Raw genomic sequence first — 27,134 nt, forward strand, 5'->3', positions numbered from 1 at the left:
GTCCGTGGGGCACTAGGGGGCTGTCCACTGAGCATCTGCGGGGCGGCGTGGGGGTCTGTAGGGCATTGAGGAGGGCGCATGTGGCTTCGGGGAGGGTCCGTGGGGCACTGGGGATGGCCCACAGGACATCATGGGCGCCCGAGGGGAATTGGGAAGGATCCAGTGCACCAGGGAGGATTTCCAGGATATGGGGGAAGGGTTCACGTGACACCTGAGGGGTGTCGTGGGGCATCATGGGGGGCCATGGGGCACTGATTTAAGAAAAGAGTATTTCAGAACTATCTCTGACTTCTGCTGAGACTCGGTGCTTGCTGATGGCCTCCACCCTCTCGATCTCTCCCTTTGCCAAGCTGCAGGACCAGCTCTAGACTGTGGAGCACAGAGAACCTGGATTTTCCCTCCAACGCCCTCCAGAAGGTCCTTGTGACAGAGTGAGGGAGAGGAAAGGCAGGTCACCACCAGGAGTATTCAGCCCTGTCCCCACAGCCCTCCCACATGTCCCCAGGTTCCCACTCTTACCCCTGAGGCCTCTTGGCCCCTGGCACGTGTCTCAGTCACCCCTTGTCCCTGGGAGACACTTCTCTTTCACCCTCTACCTCACCTTCTCCCAAACTGGCTTGGGCAATGTTTAGAGCTGCACAACTCTTGCTGAGATTCCCTGAAACTCCTCTGCTGAGGGCTCAGCCCATACAATATTGGGGTTGGAAAGGCCCTTGAAACTCATCTCATTCCACCCCCTGCCACTATCCCAGGCTGCTCAGAGCCTTGTTCAACCTGGCCTTGGACACTTCCAGAGATGGGACATCCCCAGTAACTTTCACCCTGGGTTCTGTTAACAGACAAAATAACCCTGATTTTTGTTTCTGTTGTTTAATTTATTTTACAACACACAGATACATCATTGTACAACACAGTAAAAAAAAGAAAAAGACTTAACAAAAGCCCGTCGGAAGCGAAGTTTCATTACATCCATCTCAGGAGACTGAACGTTCCCCCGTGTCTCTGGGACAGCCCTGAGGGCTGGTTTCCACCCCTGCCCGTGGCTGTGGAGGGCTGTGCCCCCCGGCCGAGGGGAGGGTCCCGGCTCACTGCGCGGGCACGGCCAGGCGGGGCAGCAGCGGCGCTGCCTTCTGGCTGCGCTCGGCCGACATGTGCTCCAGGCGCTCCGTGTAGAACCCGTTGAAGTCCAGCCTGGGAGACAGAACACACCAGAGGTGGAGGGTGATGTGGAGGAATCTCCCCCAGAGCACCCCCAGCGAGCTCTGGCCCCGCCATCCCTGCCCAGTGAGGTGGGAATGTAGGGGTTGACAGCCTGTGGATGCCCTAATGCCTGAGGTAATTGATTAAGAGATTGATATGGAGCAGTTCAGAGTGTAGCCTTCAAGGAAAGCAGCTTGGAGTGAACCCTTAGGGAGGAAGGAACCACCTGCAGAATGCAGGAGACCTTTGGGCCTATAGAATGTGTCCATCTGTGCTTGGGGAAGAAGCAGACTAACCAATTATGTGATGACATGCTGTGGAAGAAAGTAGATAAGAGTAAAGCTTTAACTCAAGTTCTCTGTCTTTGATTCAAGCCTTTTGTTCTGTAGTTGCCCGAGTCTGTCTTGATCTCCTCTGACCACCGTAAATCAACCGTACCCCGACATGGGGATGTCTGGGTGGTGATGTCCATGTGTTGGTGACACCTCCTGTGTGCTCAGCCCTTGGCAGCAGGCTCAGTGTCACCTGTTCTTTACAGGGAAATACATCCAAACACATTGGGAAGGACCAAATGCTCCCAGCTCCTCCCAGGAGCCACAGCTTGACTTCACAACCCTGTTGAAGGGTCATGTGGGGACAAGGTGGCAGCGTGAGGACACCTCGGCCTCAGCACTTTCCTGGACACTTCCCACCACTCCTGAACACCAGAGAATCACAGAACATCCTGGGTGGGAACGGATCTATGAGGCTCATCCGGTCCAACTCCTGACCCTGCCCAGGACACCTCAACAATCCCACTCTCTCCCTGAGTGTTGCCCAAATGGTCCTGGAGCTCTGGCAGCCTTTGGGCCATGACCTGTTCAGTGCCTGACCATGACCAGAGTCTGGCACCACTGAACTCCAGTGCTAACTCCCATGAGAAATCCACATATTGACCCCTGCAACCACCACAGAATGCTGTGGATTCCATCCCTACCACCTTGCTAACACTAGGATGTTTCACACAGATCCAAGATGAGCAACTGCTTGGAAGGTGCTTGGCCACAACCACAAGTGCTGCTGACACCAGCAAACACCTCTGCAAAATCAGGGATTCTGTAATCCTGCCTCCTTGATAACCCTAAATGATGCCACAGAACCAGCCAGCCTGCTGTGACCTTCCCAGGGCAGATCCCAAAGCAACCAGGCCATGTGCAGCTCTTCCCCTCGTGTGCCCTGGGACGCTGAGTCAACGCAAGCCTGTGAATCACTCCAAAGTTACTCTCTCCATTTCTCAAATTAGGCTGCTCCAATACCAACTGAATGGGCACAATATTTGAGTTTCATGTTGCTTAACAACCTCACACAAATGGCAACAAATTGTTCCTTGACATTTTTTGGTGCCTGCAGAAAACAGAGGCTCGACAGATGGAATTTATCTGTTGCTCTCTCTCCTGGTTGAAAAGCTCACATTGCTTCCATCCTTTAGGAATGGTACCAGGGAAACCTGACACTGACCAAGCTTTGATTCAAACATGAGGCCAGGACTCACCTACATCTCTGCTTTGAGGACCTGTTCCATTTCTAAAGTTGTTTTTTTGGTGAGCTGCAGATTTTGCCTGACTTCCCTTTCAGCTGTTTTCAGGTTTAAATGATCTGTGATAACTATTTCTTAAGAATTTGCGTGGTGCTTCCTCAAAATGTGCTCACACTGCAGTTTCTTGCTCTGTGGCTGGGGTTTGCATCACTGCACATGTCCTAGTGACTTACTCTGAGCTCAGTTTCCTCCAGACTGAGGAAGGAAGGATGTCTGAACCCCACTGATGGTAAGATTTCTAAGAATGTGGTCTTAATCCTTCTGACAAAGCCCTCTATGCTCTAATTCTTCTCCTTTTCACACCTGAGGTGTGAAGGAGTGACTGGAGAGTTCCTGCAGTTGCCAGCCCTCTGTCAGCACTGCTGCTGATGGAGTAAAGGCTCCCAAGGGAACAGCAGGAAGCTGTGAAAGTTAAGGCTGGATCTCAGGAAAAGGTTCTTCCCCCAGAGGGTGGTGGGCACTGACCAGGCTCCCCAGGGCAGTGGCCACAGCCCCAAGGCTGCCAGAGCTCCAGGAGCATTTGGACAATGCTCTCAGGGACAGGGTGTGATTGTTGGGGTGTCTGTGCAGGGACAGGGGTTGGACTGGATCATCCCTGTGGGTGCCTTCCAGCTCTGGATATTCTGTGATTCTATGAGACACCTGACCAGGACTTGGGCACACCAGAGATCTGCAAGTCACCTGTGAGCTCTTAAGGAAACCCTCTGGATCTCCATCATTTGTTGTTTGATGCCACAAAAAACATAAACAGTTGTACCTCAGTTACTCAGTACTAAAAACTGAATAAAACATTAACCAGGATCAAACAAATGATGAGCAAATACCAGAACTGTGAATAAAGGGCTATTTTGTTATCTACCTGACATGCTGATGATCACCCTTGAAAAGCACTCCTGTAGAGGTTATAATTTATAAAAAAAGACTGGCTTGTCTCATAAACTCTTCCATCTCTCTGTCAAATATGTTACTTCAGATGGCAACTGTCTCTGCTCTGGTTCTCAGGTTCCTGTTGCCATAGAGCCCAGGCCTCGAGCCAATAATCCCTACAGGCTGAATGAGAGCTCAGTGTCACCTCTGGGCATTCATCCTGGGGCTTCCACTCTTCAGCTCAGCCTATAGGGATGGAAAGACATGTCCCATGGCCCACTAACATCCAGGATTTCCACTAAGGGAATGTTTGTCAGGAAAGGTCCAGCTATGTTCAACACCTTGGTGAAGACTCAAGTGGTTCCAGACAGGTCAAATGGAATGGGGAACTTGATAGCGATGACAATCCTGATGGAATGGACTCAGCATTTCCTCAGTGGAACTGGGGCATGGAAATAACACGGGGCAAAGGACCAAGGGCCTCTTCTGAGCCACTGGGTGCAGCTTAGATCATGTTCTCCATGTAAACCACTAACTTGGTTTCCTTATAACTCCCTGAATCGCCACACTTCTCCTTTCCCTAAAGCAGGAAGTACTGCTTGCAAAACCAACATCTCCTTTTTTGAGAGAACTGGCTCTAGAGGTTTCCCAGCTCAGGAGACACCTGCCAGCCCCAGCTGGCACCTGTGGGCTGTGTGACAAGAGGGTGGAGGACAGTTCCTGGCCATGGCAGCATGGGCAGGACACACAGCCAGGCTCCATGGTGCTTGTCCCACTGACCTGGCAGGTTGTGATGTGGACACAAGGCTCTTCTGTGACAAGAGCAGGTAATTTGGTCTTCAACACTGTGTAGGCCATGCCCTGTGCACCCTGCAATGATGCCCAAGCAGCTGGACCATGGAGTGAGTTGCCATGGAGATCTCCTGGATGGAGCACCATGAACAAGCTCATCCATTAGAACTTGTTCTGGAAATGATAAAAATGTAAGTGCTGGATAAAGGAGGCAGAGCTGGAGCACTGAGGAGGAGTAAATGTTCTTGCCTGGATGACTCAACTGCTTGTGGTCCCCACCCCTGAATCCAGCCTGACTCTGGATGCTCCTGTGACATCCAGCAGTGATGGCATCCAGGGAAGAGTGAGAGCTTAATCCCTGTGGCCTTTTCCTCCAGACGGATCCTGCCTGTGATCTACAACAGCCTGACAGGGATGCCCAAGCAGATGAAGGGTGATAGAAAATGTTGAGAAGGCCTTGATAAGCTGCACCAGCATTTCCCAAAACGATTTGAAGAGACTTGGCTGTCCTGGTTAGAACTGAAAGGAACAGCAATCTTGCATAGTTGGGGCCTGCACTCACAGCCACAAAAAACAAGTCCAGGAATTCCTGGAAGTCTTTGAAGAATTTCCAAGATGAGGAGGAGACCTCTGACTCTGGTCAGTTCAGAGATGGAGCAAATCAGAGTTCTCAGGGCTGTAGAGAAGGCGTCTCCTCACCTACCTTCCCATTCCAGGGGCTCAGCACAGACCCACAGGGGCAGCCCTGGACATGGGAAGCCCCTGCCCTGACAGGGGCTGGAAACAGGAGAGCTCAGAGCACTGAGCAGCCCTGTGGCACTGCACGTCCTTTCTGGCACCTGTGGGTATCCTTAAATAAGGAACACAATCCTACAAGGAAGAAGACAAGACATAATTCTCTACATTGCTGTGGGAGCTGGTGGGCTGGGCTCCACTCCTGGAAGCCCCAAGGTAACAGAGATGACAGGGTTTAGTGCTCAGCCTTGGCCTCAGCTGTGTGGCCACCCCTCAGCTCGAGCAGGAGGCCACGGGCTGTGTGTAAAGCTGTGGTGGCTGCTGGGCAAGAAGTTCTGAGAAGGACAACTGGAAGGGCAGTTTCCCATGGGAATACTTCACCAAACAGTGTTTGCCAAGGTTGGTACCAGGAATTCCTGACAGCCCTGTCAGATGCTGTTGGAAAAGGACAGTGGAAGCTCCAAGAGACATGGGACGAGGAGGGGACAACCTCCTTAAGAAAACATTGCTGAACCCTTTTCTCCCTCTGCTTTGAGGTGCAGCACATCTCAGCAGAGGGGTGAGGGTTATCAGCCAACCAGAACAGAAGGGCAGTGAACAGAACTTCCACTTTTTTAACTGGAAACACAGAGGTTATAAAACCAGCAGCAAAACCTCCATCTCCTCTGTCTCTTGTATCTTGTGTACCTGACTTGCAGGTATTTCTGGAGGAATTTTGATTTCCAAGAGGCTGCTTATTTAAGTAAATGCAGTATGGGAACTTAAAACAGCCACTTTATGATCAAAGCCTTGCACAGCTTTCTCATGTTGGAATACTCGTGCTGTGTTCAGGAATCAGTTTGTTCACTGTCTCCACAGTGAGACAAGCCCCAGAAAAACTAACACCACATTTAAAATATTAATAGACAAAATCCACATAATTCAAAGGAATGTGTTCTGGGTTTTTTAAAAAGCCTCAGGTTGAAATGCAAAGCAGTGTATAATGATAGAATGGACTGGGTTGGAAGAGACCTTAAAGCTCAACTGGTTCTAACCCTCTGCTCTGGGCTGCAACATCTTGCACTAGACTCTGCTACTCAGAGCTTCTAAATAGAAATATTTCTCGTGATTCCAGTGTTTTCATTGATGCACAGTTATAATCAGCAACTCCTGAGCTGACTTTGGGACCCACAGGAGGGGCAGTTACCACCAGGACAGGAGAGGCTCACCTGTAGATGATGTTGAGCATGCTGTGCTCGCAGTCATTGGTGCTGTACACACTCAGTTTGTCCAGCAGGTCCAGCAGATGTGTGGAGAAATTGCTATCAAACTTGTTGATTGTGGCTTCAAAGCCAGATGTGAGGTGGAGGTTGTCAGCATGTTCTGCTAAAAGCTGCAGAGACAAAGGCCCCACGTGTTTGATGATCTGCACTTGCCAAGGAGCTGCAATTATTCCCTCCATTTCCTAACCTGCTCAAAAAGACTGCCAGGAAACTTCCAAAAAAGTCCCTGGTAGCTAAAACCCCTGCTGTGCCCAGCCTGGGAGACCCTGGAGTAGATCCCAGTGGAGTTATTCTCAAATATTTGCTGCCACTGTTTATTTTCAAGCAGGAGGAAAAGCCAGTAGGCAGAAAGTGTGTGTTGCCTGAGACAGGAGCACTCTGAGTGCAGTGGGGGTGGATCCTCCCAACTGTGAGCCAGAGGGGCTTCCAGAGGGACAGGAGGCTCTGCCAACCACAGAGCACACCAAGCAAATCCTGTGTCTATCCAGAGAGGGAAATATGGACAAGATAAATACCCAGGTGTGAAATCAGTGGGCTGCAAAGAGCCCACCTCACACCCCACCACAGCTCTGGAAATAAGACAGTTGTGGAGCTGCAGAAAGCCTCTCTGTGGGTACCCACTGCACAGCTGGAAACACAACAAAGAACTTCAAAATAGAGCAGGGACTGCTGTGGGGCGTTCAAAGCAGACTCTGAGAACACCATCAGTGCTCCACCACCACCCACAGTTCTGCAACAACTCCTTTTGGGGTGCTCCAAGAACTAGTAAGGTGTCTTGCTGCAAGAGGTGGGGCACTACCCTGACCACACTGCCAGCAGGCAGAGGGAAGGGCCCAGCCATCCATGCCCTGTCCCACCTTGTTGGTCAGCTTCTTCTTGGCAGCCTCCTCAGCACGCTCCTCCTCCGTGGGGGGGCCCAGCATCGTGCCGTGCTCCAGGGTCAGCCTCTCCAGCTCACTGTCCAGCTTCATGCTCTGGGTGAACCTCTGGCACGGGCACAGCATTGGGGAAGTGGTCAGAGCCCATTTTTCAATCATGGCAAAGCACAGGGCTCAGTTCTGCTCACCCTGCAGCCCATGAACTCCTAGGGAAGCCAACTCTGATTTAAATTCCCTATGCTGATACATAAATCTCCCTAAAACCAAAGGAAGGTGGGATTTTTTAAATCTATGGGCTCCCTGGTGCTGGCTGGAATGTGCCCAACCTCCAGGAGTCCAACCACCTCACCCTCAACTGGGCATCTCTACAGAGCCCTACAACTTACACCCCAAATTCTGCTGCAGGACTGGCTGAAGAGAGGGAATTCTGTTGATATGAACCTGATTGTCCATGTGGAAAAAGGAGAGCATAGAGATTTTTGTGGAGTAAGAAGCCACAGAAACCATTTGGGAAAGGCTGTGAGCCATCAAGCTCCAAAGCCTGCTGACAGAGGGGACAAAGACTCATCCATGGGCGCTGAGGACAAGAGGGGTAACAGGAGGGACTGTCCCAGAGCAGCTGGCAGGGCTATACACACCTGCATGCAGTTTGTGAACATGACACAGACAGACATGAGCTTGGAGAAGATCTTGAGCAGCTCTGGGTTGGTCAGCATGCAGTCCTTCAGGCAGTTGTCCAGGAAGCTCGTGTGGTGGCTCAGGACGTCGTCGATGTTGGATGCCTGGGACAGGACAGGACAGGACAAAATGACAAACCATACAAGGGCTGATGTGCTGTAGTTCCAAAGCTCTAACCCAGCAACCTGCTCTGACAGGCACCTCTCAGATATGCTGGGGAGAAACTCCTCATGCACCTTCCAGAACCACCCTGAGATGGAGACTGAATATGCATTACTGCCTTCAACAGCCCTTCAAAAGGCTTTTACCCTTTGATTTGTCACATCACCTTCTCAACCAAATTAGGCTTTCTTTAATCACTCAACCCCTCCACTGGAAAGGATGGAGTTATGTGCTTTATGAACAGGCACTTCCTTTGCTTTTAAATCTGCTTGTCATGCCCACTCCCACCTTCACAATCTCAGCCAAGCCTGCGAAAACAAGTGGAAAAGAGAAAAACAAATCAAAGAACCCTAAATGTCAATAAACATATAAGGCTTGAAACATACAGGTTATTCAGAAATGTGCTTCAGGAGCCAATGAGGAACTGGGACATGCAGTGCTGCAAGGATTCTGCAAGATTTTTGTCCAGCTCTGCTGTTTCAGTCTTGAGTTTTAAATGATGGATGAACCCCCTCCTCTCACTCTGTACAGTTTTGGGATGTGCTCATGTGCTGAAGCTCAGAACACAAGTCAGGTTTGGAGAAAACCACAGGACTAAAACTGCCAAGGTATCCACACTGGTCCATCAGGGTCAGTGCCAAAAAAAACCTCTCATATCCTTTCACACTACTACAGAACAGGGACAAATGCAGCTTTCTAATGCAATGAAGATGATGAAGAAGACAATGATGCTGTGACGATCCCATTTATATTTTTAGGAATAAAGCACCTTATCTTCAAGTGAAAGAGCACAAGAGAGAAGTGTGACAAATTAAAAACATCATAAGGCACCACCTGGGACCAGGGAGGATCATCCTTTTCCCTCCTAAAATGAAAGGGGAAGATAAAAACTACTGCAGTCTTTAACAGAAGTGAAAGAGGCAGTTCTCTCCCAGAGATTTAAAAGCCTTGAGGGACACTGATGAGGGTGGGAGGTAAACATATATTTGGATTTTGTCTCAAACACTTTGCTAACTTGCCAAAAAAAACTTCCAAGTGATGACTTGTGTCACATCACACTGGTACTTGGAGAAGCCCTTCATGGACAGAGAAAGAAACAGGGACAGGATAACCTGAGCAACTGCTCCTATGCAAGTAAACTATTATGTTCTGCAAACCTAAACTCACAACAAAAGGAAGAAGTAAGTACAATTCTCAAGTCATCCAGGAGACTGACATATGACCTCTTCTCATTCAGAAGTTCTCTCCAAAAACAGGCAGAGATGCTCACAATCCTAGACCTGCCATCTCCTGTGAATTCTCCAGGAAAAAAGGATGACAGGGCATCAAAAAATGTTGGTTGGCTGACCCCAAAACCACTCCCCAGTGCACAGTAACAACTGAAAAAGGTCAGTTGATGATCCACAAGGGTCACCAGAGAGCTGCTGTGGCTTAATGCAGATTGCAGGGATGTTGGGCTGTAAGAGGAAAAAGATGTGCATCCCAGAAGTGTCTGATCCCAGGATACTCAGAGGGAATAATAACGTGATGCACATCTGCCTCCTGTTTCCTCACAGCAGCTGAGGCATCTGAACACCAAGAGGGAAGGGCTTGCTCTAGACAGGCTGAGAACAGCCCCAGATCTGTTAGTGACTGACTTTTGCAGTGTTTTGGTAGGGGGAAAAAATAACTTCTGGGGAAGTCACTGACTTGGATTAGTGAACCAGAAATATTGTGAGACACATCTGGAAACCCCCACAGGTCAGAATGTTACATCTCTGTGGAAGGAACCAAAATGATGCCTTGCCCAGAAGCCCCATCAACAGGCACAAAATCCAGTGGGAAGGGGGCTTAGCCCCTCCCAGAGACCACTGCAGTGGGAAAGGTCTCTGGCCTTGCCCATCTGCAGTGGGAACAGACATGTGGAACAGCCACCTGAGCAAGGAAGGCCCTGTTTAATACTGGACAGTCCTAACACCCCAGTTCTTGGCAGTTTCATGGAAGAGAAAGCACAGACTCCACTTTCAAGAGCACTGTAAGTCAGCCAAGGAGGTGCCTGTAGTCGTTTATGATCTTTGCACTGTGCATCCTTCTTCCCTTTTCATAGTTCTCTTTCTTCTGTGGATGGGAATGTTCAGCAGGACAGCCTTTACATAACAGGGTGCAGAGTGTGAGCTGGGCAGAGACAGGAGGATACAGGACAGGAAAAGCAGAAAGGTGATGCTGAACAGCAGCACTCCAAGTGCCTCCAACAAAATCAACAGCCACCTGCACAAACTGGAATTAGGTATTTTTTTAGGTGTTTTTTTTGCCCTGTATTAAATTTGTTAAGACCTCCATTCCAACTTCCCTCAAGCCCCCACACTCACCAGCTTCAGGTTCTTCTCCAGAATGTGCCATGTTGGCTCCATCACTTCAAACATCATGTAATACTGGATATTCTGCACAAAATTCAGCATCCGCTGCCGCAGTGTGAAGGCACCAGCAAACCTAGGGGAGAAATCACACCCACACAGCTCAGAGTTAGCAAATGCCACCCAGAACCATCACCAGGCTTGCACAGCCAGGCAGAGCTAAATATTCCTGTCCTAGCAAATTCCCTGCTGCAGTGTGAGAGGGATTATAAAGTCAATGCAAACCACCTCTGATTACTTCCCACATATCCCAACAGCCTTCCCTCAATTACCAGAGTCAGTTTTGAGCCTCTTGTAGACTGGACAATGACTTTGAATAGTTTCCTATATTCAACTAAAATTTTAATAATAAATATTCAAGCAAACTTACTGGTGTAACTATTGAGTAAAACCTAAAATGTTATATTTGATGTCCCTGAGCCCGTAAAAAACTGTAAGGATTTTTTTAATGCTGGTATTATCTAAGCCATCTCATGATGTTCCTAAACAGCAAGAAGGAAACCCAAAATTGATCCAGGTGAGGAAAAAAAAAAGGCCATACCACTTAGCTGAATGCAGGGAGAACTGCTTGGCTGTCTTATTGCTGATCCACACGTTGCACAGCTGCCTTTCCACATGTTTGCAATAGAACATGTGTCTGAAAAGCATCTGGTACCTTGTCAGTGCTTTCCTGGAAAGAAAGGAGAAACCCATCCAGTTCTGATTGACAGACTAAGCTGTGAAGGCTGAGGCTGCTCAAAGGTAAAGAGACTTTACACAATATGTTCCTCACGCCCTCAGACGCACACAAATCCTCACTGAAACAATCTGAACCAAAGGAAAAAAAAAAATCCCATTTGTAACCAGCCCAAAGAATGTCTCTCCAAGGAGTCCCTCCTCCGTATTTCCTGCCAGTGGGTACATTACCAAGCTCCTTCACCTCTCTCGAGCTCCACACACAGAGGTCACTCCCAGAGGGGCTGAAAGCCTTGTGTGGTCTTGTACCCACCGTGCTAAGGCTGCTGTGATCACCCAAGAACTCAACAGGATCTTCCAAAAAAAGGGATAAAAAGCTGTAACCAAGCTACAGGCAGCATTACCCCAGCAGCACAGCACTGTCACAAGCAGATGGGGCTGCTTATTTATAGCTCTGGGGACTGGATTCAGGTCTGTGCTCAGACTCTTGAGCGTAGGTGTCTGCAGAGCTCCAGTCGAGACAGTTCAGGAAACCTCACCAAATCCTATTTTCACTTCCAGAGCTCCCATCAGAGCTAACACACTCCATGGGAAAGAAAGAGCCATCATTCCAAAAGCATCACGTCGTTATAGAAGTGCCACTGATTCCACTGAATGTTTAGAGGGGAAATTAAGGGATGAATTAATTGCTGGCATTGAGCAATTGGACATCTGTCACTCTGCTCATGCAAAGCTGCTTGTCCCACAGCACTGGCTCTGCCACTGTTTCTCCAGGCAAACCATTCATCCCCTTGGAAAAATGAGCCATCCTCTCACAACTCAATTAAATGCAAAATAGTTTGCTGTAGTAACTCTACCAACAGCCTGTACCCTACGAGTTTGAAACCAGGGATACCAGAAAGTGGGTTTTTTTCTGTTCTCCAGGTTTGAGGAATGTTTGATTCTTGCATGGAAAGCCTCTTTTGAGAGTTCAGATTCTCAGGGGAGATGCCTCAGAAATACAAGGGCACATGAAATGTGGGTGACCAGTCACAAGTAGAACTGGGAAAGCATCCCTAAGAGAACTGGGAGAAGAGAAGCTTTGGGGTGACCTTCCAGTGTCTGAAGGGAACCTGCAGGAAACATGGAGAGAGACTATTCACAAAGGCCTGGAGTGACAGGACAAGGGGGAATGCTTCAAATTGAAAGAGAGGAGGTTTAGATATCAGGAAGAATCCTTCCCTCTGAGGGTGGGCAGGCCCTGGCACAGGTTGCCCAGAGAAGCTGTGGCTGCCCCATCCCTGGGAGTGTCCAAGGCCAGGCTGGACAGGGCTTGGAGCAACCTGGGCTGGTGGGAGGTGTCCCTGTCCATGAGGGTGGAATGAGATGATTTTTAAGGTCCCTTCCAACCCAAACCATTCTAAGATATTATGATCTATGTCTTCCTACTTCAGATGAAGGTTTGACTTTCCAAGTATGCCTTAGACATGGAGCTCCAGTGAAGAGACAATCCATAATCCACAGTATCCAAGTGAGACAAGCAGGGCTCAGCAATCCCAAAGCATTCCCAACTTGTCAGCAACTCACACCACCACTTTAAAGAGACAGGACTTACAGAACTGTGCCATGTGCAAAGGAGCTTCAGCCCCATGTCTTCTTTCCTACAGTGGACTGAGGCCTCACCTGTTTATGATGAGGGACAGAGGCCACTTCACGATGTAGTCAAAGGAAAACGCTTCCAGGCCGCTGAGGGTGAGCTCTGTGGGATCTGCACTGATGATGGCCTTCTCCTGCTTGGTCTCTATGGCCAGCACTCTCAACAGCTGCGTGATGAGGTCATGGGGCATCAAGTCAATCTACAAAGGAAGAGCAGGAATGAGGATGAACCCACGGGATGTTCACAATTACTGTATGGCAACGGAGTGCCCGTGATCAGAGCCACTCTCCAGTCCTCAGACCAACCTGGGAAGCAGCAGGTTCTCACAGGCACACAGATCTTCCCAAAGCATGGCAGGCCTTCTGCTCAGAGATGATTCTTCTGCTTCCATCAGTCCTTACCTTCAAATCGTCCTTGAAAGGGTCAGTGTTGGCTGTGCTCATTCTCAGGGCCAGCTCCAGCAGGGCCTCCAGCCTGGTGATGATGATGTCGTCTACCGGCTTCTTGAGCTCCTCCTCTGTGAGGTCCATGAAGTGAACAAAAAAGTCCCCTTGATCCATCAGGAAATAGTGTTTTATTGATCTGCCCAAGAAAATCAAGGGACAATTGATTATTTCCTTTAAAGCCCAAGTTAATCCATATGAAACCTACAGGAACAAAAGCAATTGATTCAACCAGCCCGCTGGGTTGGATCACAAAATGTTCCTTTTTCCTAGAGAACACACAGCCATAAATAACCAATTTGGAGACTAGTCTTTTATGGATGTCTCCTCCTCCCTACCCCCTCAGTCAGGATGCTTTTGTGCAGTCAGATCAGGGCTGCTGCTGTTCTTTATTTGCCTTGAAAAAAATGTGACTCAGGAAAAAAACCCTCTACATGCACCACATTGCTGGGCACAGGCTGCTGCTATCCTGAACACATCCCAAATCTCCATGGTGTGCACATCCAGCTGAGGGGCAGCTCCCAGTTCATAGCACAATCTTGGACTCCTCTCATGAACAAGTATCTGTGTAGATTTTTTTAAGTCCAGCAGACTTTTGCTGTAACAGGATGCAAAAACTTTTAATTTTCACTTGCAGCAGGGAGAGTTAATGCACTGGGCCTGGAACTTGGAGATAGCTCTAAGCTGAGTGTGAGGATTAACCCAGAGCCTGGCCAGTGATCACACAGGAGAGCTGCAGGTTTTGGAGCAAAACCAGGACCCTCACAGCCTTAACACAATGTGGATGCAGACTCCCCAAAGCCCTCACCTAGTTTTGACAACAGCCTTCCAAGGAATTTGGACCAGAGACCCTCAGACATCCTCCCCACTCATGATTTTAGGCTTCTCTTTTTTCCCCTCTCTTCAGGGAAAAAAACAAATCTTATTTTTTAAGTCAAACTTTCTATGGAAATAGAGAACATACTGATAATACCCCAAGAGAAGAGAGTAACCTACAAAAAATTTACATCCCCTACCAGAAGCAATCTATTTATCATGCATTTAGTAAAATAAATCAAACCTTAGGTGAGCCACCAGCTCTTTCTCCTCCATTAGGAAGTCCAGGAGAACTTTGCTAGCATAATTATATGCTTTTTCTATTTGTTCCACATATGCTCTCTCTTTCAAGGTATAGATGATCTCCTTGGCCACAGGGCAGGTGACATCTCGCCCACACTCCCTCACAACATTTAAGTATTTCCCTAAATAGAAAAGAAAAATGACCCACATTGATCCCCACTGTACAGACACAGGGAAACTTCCACACCACCACCACCACCTGTCAGACACACTGTGACATGTTCCCACCGAGTTCTGCTGGGCAGGATTTACACAACTCTCAAAAGACGATACAGAAGTTTCAGTCAGGCACCCACTACCACATCTAAGGAGACTGAGGAATGGTTTTGTTTCCCAGGGGTGACAACACATCTCTGCAGATGGCCTGACACTTTGCAGATGTGCTGCTGCCCTTCAGAAGTTGCTTTTGGAGGGGTTTGTACTTGTGCACAGTCGTGGCCATCAGGTTGCAGGTTTCATTTAAACCCAGAAATTAGCACTCAGATGTCAAACCTCAGCTGCCCAGCTCCATCTACCCACAAAACATCAGTAAGACAGCTCCTCTTGCTGCTGGACTCCTTCCCATGGGCTGTTTTATCTACAGGGTTTGGGGTTTTTTCAAATCTGAGTCTTCTATTCCTCCAAATTCAGCTGGACAAGCCCACAGACTGGCAAGGCACGATGTCATTTGTGTTACCTTCACACAAATGATGGCAATGCCTGTCTCAAGACTCCTCTTCCACCAGAAGTGGGTCTGTACCTACCTGTGCTCAGGATTTTGTCAGCCATTTTCTGCAGGAATGAGGGAATCTGTTGCTGAACAACAGTGTATCTTTGATCCCAGTACTTGTCATTATAGTCCTCCTGAATCTTCTCCTTCTGCAGCTCATGCTCCTCCACCATGAACTCACTGAACAGTTAAAGCAGATGTTTAGAAGCAGGAAGTGGTGCAGTGATTAGTTTTTTTTCACCTCTGAACTGGTATCATGGTCTATCAAAAATAAGGTCTCAGGAGAACACATTCCAGTCCAGAGCTGGAATGAGTCTGCATTTGAAGCAAGAGAAGCATTAGGCAGTGTCTCTGCTAATCTACAATCAATTATAACAGAATCAGAATTTTATAGGCTTCACAAACCAAGTCTAAACAGTATCTGGTTGTCAGGGCAGAGGTGAGGAAACTGGTCTTTATCCGCCTTAATTAATTTAGGTATTAATTTCAGCTATTTTAACTTGAGTTTGTCCCTGCTTTGGATTCTGAAATGCAGCATAAACTATTGAACACAGCAAAATGCTTCAAATGATTCTCCAAAAGCCAAAAAAAACCTTCAGAGAGGGTTGTTCCAGCCCCCAGGCTACGCAGACCCAACTGAGCAGATCAGTATTCCTTCCTTTCCACATTTCCTTTTCATTCCTCTGTTCTTTACCTGTAGGGATCATTAATGATGCCTCGATATATCCACTTCTCCAGGATTTCAAAGTAAGGCACACTGGCTGCCTTGGTTAAATACAGGCACAGCTCCTGGGCTTGGCTGTCCCCCGTGTAATTGAAAGTCTTGTCGTGGAGTAAGCTCAGGGTTGATCCTCCCATACACTCACCCTTATCCACAGAAGTAGCTGGAATTTAAAAATGGAAATATAAGACACTTATATCCTGAAATGTCCTGGAACAAAACCCCAAATGGTCCTCAGAGTAAAGGAATCTCCAGGGCAGAACTGAACTCAGGTGGACACAAGATACACAGTGGCTTAAAGCCTCTTATGCTGAGGGGACCACCTGTAGAGATCCACTTTCCAGGTGGGAATGGATGAAACACACAGCCCAGTGACCTGGAAACCCTCTGATCTTAAAACCCCTTCTTTTCTTGACTGTAACACTGCCATGCATGTGGCTCAACCATCAGGATTTAGGTAAGTAACAGTGAAATCTGAAGATATTTAGGCCCACATGAATTCTCTGGGCTGAGTCATGCACAGGTGTCCTCACCTCTGTGACCAACACCATGCAATGGCACAGGCCAGGACTGCACAACATCAAAAGGGCAAAAGTTAGCAGAAGGGCAAGTCCAGTTGGAGAGACAGAGAAGAAATGTTCACAAAAAGGGTGGTGAAGCCATGGGAAGGGGTCCAGAGTGGTGGGGGACTGTCCAGAGTCGCCTGGATGTGGCCCCGAGCAACCTGCTGTAGCTGCAAGCAAGGGGGTGGACCAGGAACTTCCAGGGATTACTTCTGGTGGGATAAATGTGTGGTTATACATCCACACACAGCTGGAGAGGAGTTTGCAAAGAAGCTGAGTAGAGACAACAACTGATGGGAAGGGCAGGGGCTGTGAAGGTAAAAGACATGGACATGCCTCTGGGCAGCTCCAAAGGGCAGAATCAGCCCTGGAGCTCTCCAAAAACAGAGCAATGCCCTGACAGGCACAATTCCCCTTGGCTTTCTCCTTTAATAAAATAGAAAATTAAAATGAGACATGCCCTGCCTGTATTGCTACTCTGTGCAGTGCTCAGAAGCTGCCAAACTGTCATGACTGTACTTTGGGAACTCACCAAGGGAAGACAGAATCTCCAGGGTCCTCATTGTGGGCTGGATATAAAACCACAGCTTTTGCAGTGACAGAAGTCCCTGCCTCTGAAGGTGTTCCAGCTGGGTAATTAGGATCATGTACTCCTTGATCAGAGTCCTCATGGCAGCAGCCAGGGCATGATTCACCTGTCCATACTCAAAGGAAGACTTCTCCTCTATAAACCTGTTGAGAGCAAAATGGAAACTCCTTCAGGCAAAGCAACTTCTACCATTGTGAGGGATTTTACCTTCAGGACACTGTAAAAGCACACAAGTAGATCATGTGCTGGAAAACAAAGTGGTCTTCAGCTTGAGTCCCTCTCCCTATTTCCCATTCCTACTAGGAATGGGAAATACATCACTACACTTCCTAGCAGGGAAAGCTGTGGGAAGATGTTTCCTCTCCAGTTGCAGGGGAACTGGAAGCATTTGCAAAACCACTGTGTAGAAAGTGAGAGCCAAGATCTTCAAGGTGACTGTCTTTGCATAAGCAACACATCAGAGGCCAGGAAAGGATCCCAAGTGTCAGGAATGTGCACCCAGAGGTGTGGGGAAAGCACTGGTGCTGGATTCTGACACCACATGTCACAGCAGGGATGCATCTGACCAGATCTAGATGGCTCCAGACGCGTCAGTGGAGGGACACAGATGTCTCTGAACACAAGTCATATCATCTGCAGGGAGATGTGTGGAAGAGGTTGGATGAATCACATCCTAAAAATACTTCTTTTTCTTTGCTGATCTTTTAGGGACTCTGAAGCAAATGTAGAAACCACATAACAAACATCTGCTGTTAAGGAGGTGCATCTTGGGCCAGGACCTTTCCATAATTACTTCAGGTAGCTACAAGAAACTAGGCAGCAGCCAGTTCTCCTGCTCAGAAGCCCACAAAGGTTGTCTAGTCCTGGATGCTCAGAGGAGATCAAAAAGCAGGAAACATGGAGAAATTAATGGGAAGAGAGAAGCCAGAACAGTTGAACATATCCAAATTACACTTTGCCTGACCCTACAAGACCAAGTCTGGGAAAAACAAAGGTGTGTGAATGAAAAAATGAACTGGCAGCACAGCAGCACAAAGGAAAAATCCAGCAAAACAAAACAGGGCTAAAAGCAACTCAAATAAATTGTCGCTTGTCTTATATCCCCATAGGTTTAAATTAAGCTTGGAATTAAAGATTTGCACAATGACAGATTCTCCAGTCTCAAAGGAGAACCCCCTCCTCTGCCAGAAAGCAGCCTGGTACCTGGTGACAGCAGAGTAACTCGCTGCCACAGGGAGAATCCTGGTCACCAGCTCCTTGATGGACAAGTCCAGGTTGGGATCAACTGAGAAGGCTCTGTTCTGCCTGCCCACGAGGGGCTGGGCTGTGATGTACCTCCCATCCACACCAATCAGAACATACAGCAGGTCCTCCACAATCATGGACTCCTGGGAGGCCAATGGCAAAGTACCTGTTCCCAAAGAGGAGACAAAAAAGGGACACAGTCAGAACGTACCAACCTGATCAGCCACTCATTTCAGTCTCGGACCTGAAGCTTGGAAGGGAGACACATCACCAAAGAGAGCAAAGGAACACCACACAAAGCCAAATGGAGATGTAGAGAAATAAAACTGAGTGAGGATTGACTCCAAAATCATCTGCTTTGCTTTTGGAAAACAGAATTCTTTGCTCATTTATACCCAAAGCAAATCACATAGACAGGGCTACACAGACAAAATCTGTGGCCAAGAGAACGTCACCCACAGCTTGTGCTGCTGAGCCTCCCACCCTAAAGGCCTCAGCTATACTGGACCCAAGGGGTTCCAAACTCACCAACAACTTCCCACTGAAATATTCAAATATCAAGAAAACAGCTCAAATACAGACACAAAGAAATGTCAGCCCAGCAAAAGCTGCAGGGGAGCTACAAACTGTGGAGGCTCTGAATGGTGCAGCCAACTACAAACCAGCTGCAAGAAGCATAAAGGACTCGAGTCCTTTAATATACATAATCAAGAGCATCAGAAGATCAGAGTGGCTCCAACTACAGCAAAGCTCATCTCATGAAACAGGCAACAATCAGGGAGGGTTTTATAGTCTTAGTGCAGTTCTGTGGATTCATGAATACTCCCTTGTCAGATTTTTCAGCTGAGAATACAGATGTGATACTCCTACAGTTGGATTTTATGGAGGCTGTGAATCAAGAGGGGAAAAGGATTAGATCCTATGGATCAACAGTGGGGCTGGAACTCAGCACAGGGCAAAACCACTGTGAACAAAGTCAATTCTTGGTTTTTTTGAAGGAGCAAAGAGTGCAAGGGGCCAAGTTTTGCTTTCATCCTGAGTGTGAACATCTGAGCAGCTTCTGAATGAGCACAAAACACTACAAATTAATGCAATTTCCTCTGTGTATCACATACCTATTGGTACTGTTGTGTCAGTGCTTAAACTGGTGCCAATTAAGAAATCCCCAAGAAGTGCAGGTCTCTCATACACCCAGGATGGAAACATTGGGATGGGCTGACCAGAATTCTTCTTGTTCTGCTTATCTCGGAGGATTTTTCTTGTAAGCTCAAGAGGCTGTTGGAAAACAGAGAGGGAGAGAAAGAAGGAAAAAAACCAGGAGACTTTCAGAAGGCTAAGAAATTTTTAATTTCAAGCAAACTGTAAACTGATGGGCTTGAGAATAGAAAGTAGAATAGCTGCTGTTTCAGTAGCACGGTGTAGGGTTTAGTTTCCAAGTATCATTTAGTCTACTGGTCTCAGTGCTGCAGAGGTGATTTTTTTTTAATACATTTGGCCTTTTTTTGGGGGGGTTGCATCAAATAATGCCTTTCTGCACCCCTCCCCATAGCCTGGGTGGGAGGGCACACACAGGGGAGCAGGATGGGGACATGCACATGCACCAGGCAGTGCTTATAGGGAAGCAGCAAACCCCTTCCAGAAGCAGTCAGCACAAACATCCTATTCCAGGGGCACTGAACACCTCTGAACTCAGTGCCAAAGGCAACCCAGACAATCCACCCACAGAGAAAATGATGGAGTTTTTTACTCTGAGTAGGAGTCAGTGAAGGAAGTGAGCTCTTAAAGCCTGAAAGACTTTCCACCCCCAGCTCTGGGTCTCTGACTCTAAAAGAAATGGAGTGCAAGATCAGTTCTCAGCTGGAGAGGCTTGTGAGATGCACAAACTACATGAACATTTAGAGCCTCAAGAGCACAGACACAGGGCTTATGAAGGCCATTTCTTAAACTCCACAGATGGGTGTGTGAAATGGGATATGCACAGGCTCAATTTACTTCCCTACTTACAGCCTGTGTGGGTGAACAGCTGGAAGGAACTCACTTTCCTCTTCTCCTCTAACAGAAACAGGACTTTCATATGGAGAAATATCAAGTATGGGTTGGGTGGGACCTCTTCTCCCAGGCAACTAGAGAAATCCCAAGGGGAATGGCCTCAAGCTGTGCCATGGGAGGTTTAGGCTGGATATTAGGAAAATTTCTTCACTGAGAGTGGTTAAGCATTGGAACAGGCTCCCCAGGGAAATGGTGGTGTCATCACCTCTGCAAGTGCCCAAAAACGAGCAGATGTGGCACTGGGGGACATGTTTTAGTGGACATGGTGGTATTTAATCCAAGGTTGGACCTGATGACCTTGGAGGTCTTTTCCAACCTTAGTGATTCTGTGATTCTCTTCTGTGACAAGAGGCAGGGCACTCCTGCTGCAGTTCAACCAGCTCTAGGGTGACTTTGTTAATAGGCAGAGGTGAAAAAAGTTGACACAGTTTTGTCTACAAAGGACACAGCTGCCTGAAAGGGAACACCTAACTCTTCCCACCTCGGTGATTCCTGGACCAAAACTGGTCCAAGCAGTAACTCCAATGACTGAATGATCTCTTTGACAGTGCCAAGCAGTCCCAGGGCAGATGGCACAGCACTCGTGGCACTGGTGACAAAGCACGTGGGGCATGAATTACCTTCTCTCTGCAACCTGAAATTTAGGTCATTGACATAACTGGATAAAACTCCCAGGACTGGAAACATGGCCCTCAGGTGGCACCTCAGTGCCCATGGGACAGACTGGCAGTTTGCCACTGTCATGTTGATGAGCCTGTACCTGACATCTTAAGCACTGACAGTGCCAACATCCATCAAGGTAGAGGATGAGCCCAGCATTGTGCTCAGTCAATGCCCTTGTGATCCTCACAGACTGGAGATCTTTCCCATGGCACCAGCTGGGCAGAATTCCTTCCAAGGAATGCCCTCCTGTCCCGGCCCTTAATGACTCATTGGCTCAAGCACCTGCCCACCAGGGCCTTTGAGCAGAGTTTCAGCTCTCAAAATCTGCAGAAAGCACAGATGGAGCCGCAGGGAGGGATGAATCTTTTCAACTGGCTTGCTCTGCCATTTCAATCCCCCTGGCTGTGACCCACACATCCCAGGGAACACCAATTCCAGAGCTGCCAGGAAGGGTGGGAACACACCACAAGGCTGCTGAGCTCCTGAGCAAACACTGCCAACAGGCAGAAAAGGAAATGTCAGCACAGCTTAAAGCTGAAATGGGAAAATGAAACTCCGTTCACCTCAACCAGGTAGAACTGTTGAGGCCTAAACTTGCCTAAGCTCAGGATCACAGACTGGTTTGGGTTGGAAGGGACCTTAAAAATCATCCCATTCCACCCCCTGCCATGGGCAGGGACAACTCCCACCAGCCCAGGGTGCTCCAAGCCCTGTCCAGCCTGGCCTTGGACACTCCCAGGGATGGGACAGCCACAGCTGCTCTGCCCAACCTGTGCCAGGGCCTGCCCACCCTCCCAGGGGAGAGTTTAACTGTGAAATTAAACTTAGAATAACCCTAAAGAATTTATCCTTAACTGTCTGAAACAGGAAAAGGCCACTTGTTATTAAGAACAGCACCAAGATTTAACATGATGTGACTACAAAAGAGGAAGATTTTGTGGCCAGAGCTGGAGAAGAGCTTTGTACCTGCTGTGCAGTGGAGCTGGCTGTGACACTGCCCAGCTGCTTCCGTAGCTCCTCCAGCTCCTGCAGGGAGATCTTGGAAGTAGATGGGGGGATGGAAAAATTTGTGGTGCTGCTGGTTGCTGCATTTGCTGCGAGTTCTGCCCTTTCTTTAGCATTTTGTTGCAGATAGTGGAGTGTCTGTACACACACAAAAAAAGACAAGACTCTGTGAGTGCTGGTCAGCTCACACTAAAGCAAAAAACACATGACCACAAGCTGGTTGTGCTGAATCTGACCACAGATCTCTCTGTCCCAGTTTTCCATGGATTATATCAAGAGGAGTTTAATTCTCAGTAGTGCTTTAATAATTCTTTAAATGCTAGAACTGGTTATTTGTTGATATCTACAGATTTCACCATCAGCTGTGCTTAAAATCACTGCTTTGTTGTTCAACATCCAGTTTAAAAGGACACACCAACCTCTTTGTCTTCAGTGAGTTTTGACAGCAGATAAACTAAAGAATCCAGATGTCTTGTGTTCTTAGACTTCAGCTCATCATACTTCTTTAAAAAATCCTCAGGAGTTCGAGTAAACTCTGCTATTTTTACCTGTAGAAAACCACATTAGTATTAATTACAATTAAAGTTAAATTGAATTAGAGCAAACATGCAGCTCAGGCTACAAAGGTGTGAACTTTCAGACAGTCAAAGGTTTTCTAGCACTTAAAGCTTGACTGGTTTAAAAAATAATTTAATTTAAAAAAAACCAGTAAAAAGCAGTATTATGACCATAAAAGTATGTCTGGTCATGAGTGCTGGGTTTTAATCTCTAATATTCGAGTGATACTCAGAGAAAAACCCATCAGGTGTTATTCATAAAAGTGCATTTTACACAATTTTCATTTAATCATGGAATCACAGAATTGTTTGGGTTGGAAGGGACCTTAAAGCTTATCTAGTTCCACCCAGGAACACCTTCCAAAGGACCAGATTCCTCCAAGCCACATCCAACCAGGAACACCTTCCACAGGACCAGATTCCTCCAAGCCACATCCAACCAGGAGCACCTTCCACAGGACCAGATTCCTCCAAGCCACATCCAACCAGGAACACCTTCCAAAGGACCAGATTCCTCCATGCCACATCCAACCAGGAACACCTTCCACAGGACCAGATTCCTCCAAGCCACATCCAACCAGGAACACGTTCCACAGGACCAGATTCCTCCAAGCCACGTCCAACCAGGAACACCTTCCACAGGACCAGATTCCTCCAAGCCACATCCAACCAGGAACACCTTCCACAGGACCAGATTCCTCCAAGCCACATCCAACCAGGAACACCTTCCACAGGACCAGATTCCTCCAAGTCACATCCAACCAGGAACACCTTCCAGGGATGTTTGATCCGTGTAGAGCACAACCTCTTGTAATTAAAATTCTAAACACCATCACTGACACAAAATAACCTCTTTCCCTCAACCTCTTCCCACCCCAGTCCTAATGCTCCTCAAGCTCTCCCACCAAGGATTTTATGCTTTCCTGACAGTCTTCCCACTTCCCACTGGACACTGAGATTCCAGATGAGACCAGCCTGGGTTTTTTCCTGTTGGATGTGTTAGGCAAAAATGCCATAAAAAAGAACTGCTAAGAGAAAGTTTTATATTCTAATAGCAGCAAATTATTTATTGACAGCACTGGAGGCACAGCCAGTTCATGCTGGGCAAAAACTTGTCTAACTTGTTTGTGTAAAATGAGCCATTTAAAGTCTTAAGTTCATAGTTAACACCTTCTAATTTCCATATTAATGACTGGGCAAAATCTTAAGTGGAGCTTTTCTTTTGGCTTTGAATTTGGGTGGTGGTCTCTTGACTTCATCCCTTGGGGTGGTCTTGAAGCGTCTTCATCACTGTTGGACTTCTGCCTTTTCTTTGTTCAGTGACATGACCTGTCAAACTTGTGAAACCTTGTCTCTAACTCTCCAAAATCTGGGATCTTTACATTTCATCCTACTGAAATGTCCAGCTTAGTTTAATGTGTGACTTCTGATCTGTGGTACTCTGGTTTCTGTAATTGCTGGATGGTCTGTACCAGAACAAAGAGACTCAGCACTTCATTCTGTTCAGAATCCCTGCTGTGCAAACAGCATTTTGCAAAGCAGTATCAGAAATTTCACAAAACTAGGAGGTTTTTTGGTCTCTTTTCTCTTCCAGGTGCCACCGGGATGGCAGGTCACTGCCCAGGGGCAGTGGGATGTGCTCACCTTGGCGCTGTGGGCAGACACGGTGGTGGTGACGTAGGGCGTGCGGTTCTTCTGCAGCAGGTCGATGTAGACCTCGGCGCCGTCCCCGCCGTGCACCCGCAGCAGGCTCAGCAGCTCGTTCACATCGTGGTGGATCCTGAACTCGTTCATGCTCCCACCTCGGCCCACCAGCCCTGTGGGACACAGAGGGGACAGCAGAGGCAAAGAATCAGCTGGGAACAGAGACCGCTGAGATCAGAGTCCAACTGGGACCCAACACCACCTTGTCAACCAGACCATGGCACTGAGTGTCACATCAGGACTCTTCTTAAACACCTCCAGGGATGGTGCCTCCATCACCTCCCTGGGCAGCCCATTCCAATGGCCAGTCACTCTCTCTGTAAAGAACTTCTTCCTCATGCCCAACCTAAACTCCTCTGGCACAGCTCATGACTGTGCCCTCTTGTCCCATGGCTGGTTCCCCGGGAGCAGAGCCTGACTCCCATCTGGCTACAACCTCCTGGCAGGGAGTTGCAGACAGTGAGAACGTCCCCCCTGAGCCTCCTCCTCTCCAGGCTGAGCCCCGCCAGCTGCTCCTCACAGGACTTGTGCTCCAGACCCTTCTCAGGACACACTCCAGCAACTCAATATCCCTCCTAAACTGAGGAGCCCAGAACTGGACACAGCACTCAAGGTGTGGCCTCCCCAGTGCTGAGCACAGGGGCAGAATCACTGCCCTGCTCCTGCAGGGAGTTGTTATTTCACTGTATGAGCAAATGGAAACACAGCTGGTGTGGAGATGGCTGGGATAAAGGAATGCACCTAGAGGAAGCACACAAACCCTTGTGGTGCCTGACTCAGCCACACTGCCACAAACCCCACCTTAAACAGGGGTGGGCCAGCAGAGGGTTCTCCCACCTCTAGAGGAAAGTCACTGAGTGGAGACAGGAAGCCCTGTTTGTGCCCTGAGAGCTGGCACTGCTGCTTTCAGCTCCTGCTTCTCAAGTCACTCAGAAGCAGTTTTTCCCCATTTAGGGTCTTTATATCCCACTGCCCAATTTATTAACAGTCAAGCATCAAATTCTGCAGTTACTCATATAATAACTTTAATGGTGACACAGAAGAGTCCAAGTAGGGCCCCACAACAACAAATCAGGGGTTTAAGGTAACACTGCACAGATTGCACCAAGCAGACACAATGCAGATCCATGTGCCAAGCACAGGGACACACCTTAGGTTTGAGAAGACCATAGAATCACAGAATCACAGATTCAGTTGGGTTGGAAAAGACCTCTGAGATCATCAAGTCCAACCCTTGGTCCAACTCCAGTCCCTTTACCAGATCATGGCACTCAGTGCCACGGCCAAGCTCAGCTGAAAAACCTCCAGGGATGGTGAATCCACCCCCTCTCTGGGCAGCCCATTCCAATGCCTGAGCACTCTCTCTGCAAAGAATTTTTTTCTGCTCTCCAACTTCAATTTCCCCTGGCAGAGCTTGAGCCCATCGTGCCCCCTTGTCCTATTGCTGAGTGCCTGGGAGAAGAGACCAACCCCCACCTGGCCAGAACTTCCCTTCAGGGAGTTCCAGACAGTGCTGAGGTCACCTCTGAGCCTCCTCTTCTCCAGGCTGAACACCCCCAGCTCCCTCAGCCTCTCCCCACAGCACTTGTGCTCCAGTCCCTTCTCCAGCCTCGTTGCTCTTCTCTGGAACCATGGAAGTGTTTAGGCTGGAATGGGTCTCTGCCAGCCTTGGTCCAACCTCCCACCCAAAAATGACTCAAATAAGAGCAGACTGTGCAGGGCAAGGTCCAGTCCAAGCTTAAATATCTCCAAAGATCCATATTCCCCACCACTCATGGCTCGGGCTCTCACTGGCAAACACCCCTTCCTAATATCCAGCTGGGATTTCCTGTGCTGCTGCTTGTGCTGGTGACTCTGGGGCTCTTGTGCCTCCAGCACCAGGATCTGCAGGACCTCCTGGGGCAGGGGGAGATGCCCTCGGATCCCCCTCCACGTCCTCGGCTCTGGCTCCAGATCCCGCGGGGGCTGCTGAGGATCCGGGGTGTAGGGAATGAGGAGAGGCTGGGGGAGGCAAAGGGACCCCAGCGGGGGGTCCTGGACACACAGGGATACCAGTGCAGGGAGCGGGAACGCCCATCCCGAGGGCCGCCCCGACTGGCCCCAGCACAGCCCCGGGATCAGGATCGGGATCGGGATATGGATGGGAATCGGGATGGCGCCGGGCGGGTCCCGCTGCATCCCACTGCGGATCGCCCGGAGCGGCCCCGGGGCCGGGAGCGCCTCACCCGTCCCAGCCCGCTCCATCCCATCCCGGCCCGGCATCCCATCCCGGCCCGCTCCATCCCATCCCGGCCTCCTCCATCCCATCCCCGTCCGTTCCATCCCATCCCGGTCTGCTCCATCCCATCCCGTCCTCCTCCATCCCATCCCGGCCCGCAATCCCATCCTGTCCTCCTTCATCCTGTCCCGCTCCATCCCATCCCATCCCGGCCCGCTCCATCCTATCCCGCTTATCCCATCCTGTCCCGCTCCATCCCATCCTATCCTGTCATGCTCTATCCCGTCCCGTTCCATATCCAGTCCTCTCCTATATCCTGTTCCGTCCCGCTCCATGTCCTATCCTATCCTATCCTATCCTATCCTATCCTATCCTATCCTATCCTATCCTATCCTATCCTATCCTATCCTATCCTATCCTATCCTATCCTATCCTATCCCGTCCATTCCATTCTATCCCACCCCATCCCATCGCGTCCCGTCGCGTCCCGTCCCGTCCCATCCCACCCCACCCCACCCCACTCCGTCCCGTCCCGTCCCGTCCCGTCCCGTCCTCCCCATCCCGTCCCATCCCATCCCATCCCACCCCGTCCCGTCCCGTCCCGTCCCGTCCCGTCCCATCCCATCCCTACCTGCCCGCCCGGAAGTGCCGCCGCCGGCGCCGGGAAGCGCGTCCCGCGCATGCGCACTCCCCAC

At 48.9% G+C, this 27,134-nt stretch overlaps 1 protein-coding gene across 1 annotated transcript; it reads right to left on the reverse strand.

Moving 5' to 3' along the window:
- Nucleotides 1-861: 861 nt before the first annotated feature.
- TUBGCP2 (tubulin gamma complex component 2) lies at nt 862-27,132 on the reverse strand. Its single transcript, XM_071563631.1, has 18 exons — nt 27,071-27,132; nt 24,162-24,334; nt 22,380-22,508; nt 21,922-22,098; nt 19,359-19,518; nt 18,202-18,409; nt 16,942-17,141; nt 15,820-16,009; nt 15,160-15,305; nt 14,358-14,538; nt 13,256-13,436; nt 12,881-13,053; nt 11,085-11,213; nt 10,499-10,619; nt 7,949-8,092; nt 7,290-7,418; nt 6,379-6,542; nt 862-1,191 (listed from the first exon to the last, which is right to left on the reverse strand). Exons 2-18 carry the CDS (start codon nt 24,309-24,311, stop codon nt 1,086-1,088), a joined length of 2,688 nt encoding a protein of 895 aa, XP_071419732.1. The 5' UTR covers nt 24,312-24,334; nt 27,071-27,132; the 3' UTR covers nt 862-1,085.
- Between the last annotated feature and the right edge of the window lie 2 nt (nt 27,133-27,134).

This window comes from Pithys albifrons, chromosome 9 (assembly GCF_047495875.1).
Source record: "Pithys albifrons albifrons isolate INPA30051 chromosome 9, PitAlb_v1, whole genome shotgun sequence".
NCBI lineage: Eukaryota > Metazoa > Chordata > Aves > Passeriformes > Thamnophilidae > Pithys > Pithys albifrons.

Excerpts from the sequence above, each read along its gene's own strand:
- TUBGCP2 (XM_071563631.1), bottom strand. The coding sequence starts at position 24,311 with ATGAACGAGTTCAGGATCCACCACGATGTGAACGAGCTGCTGAGCCTG. Across the intron at positions 22,099-22,379 it reads AACTCACTGAAGACAAAGAG|ACACTCCACTATCTGCAACA; the intron begins GTTGGTGTGTCC and ends GTGTGTGTACAG. Across the intron at positions 13,054-13,255 it reads CTTTCAAGGACGATTTGAAG|ATTGACTTGATGCCCCATGA; the intron begins GTAAGGACTGAT and ends CTTCCTTTGTAG.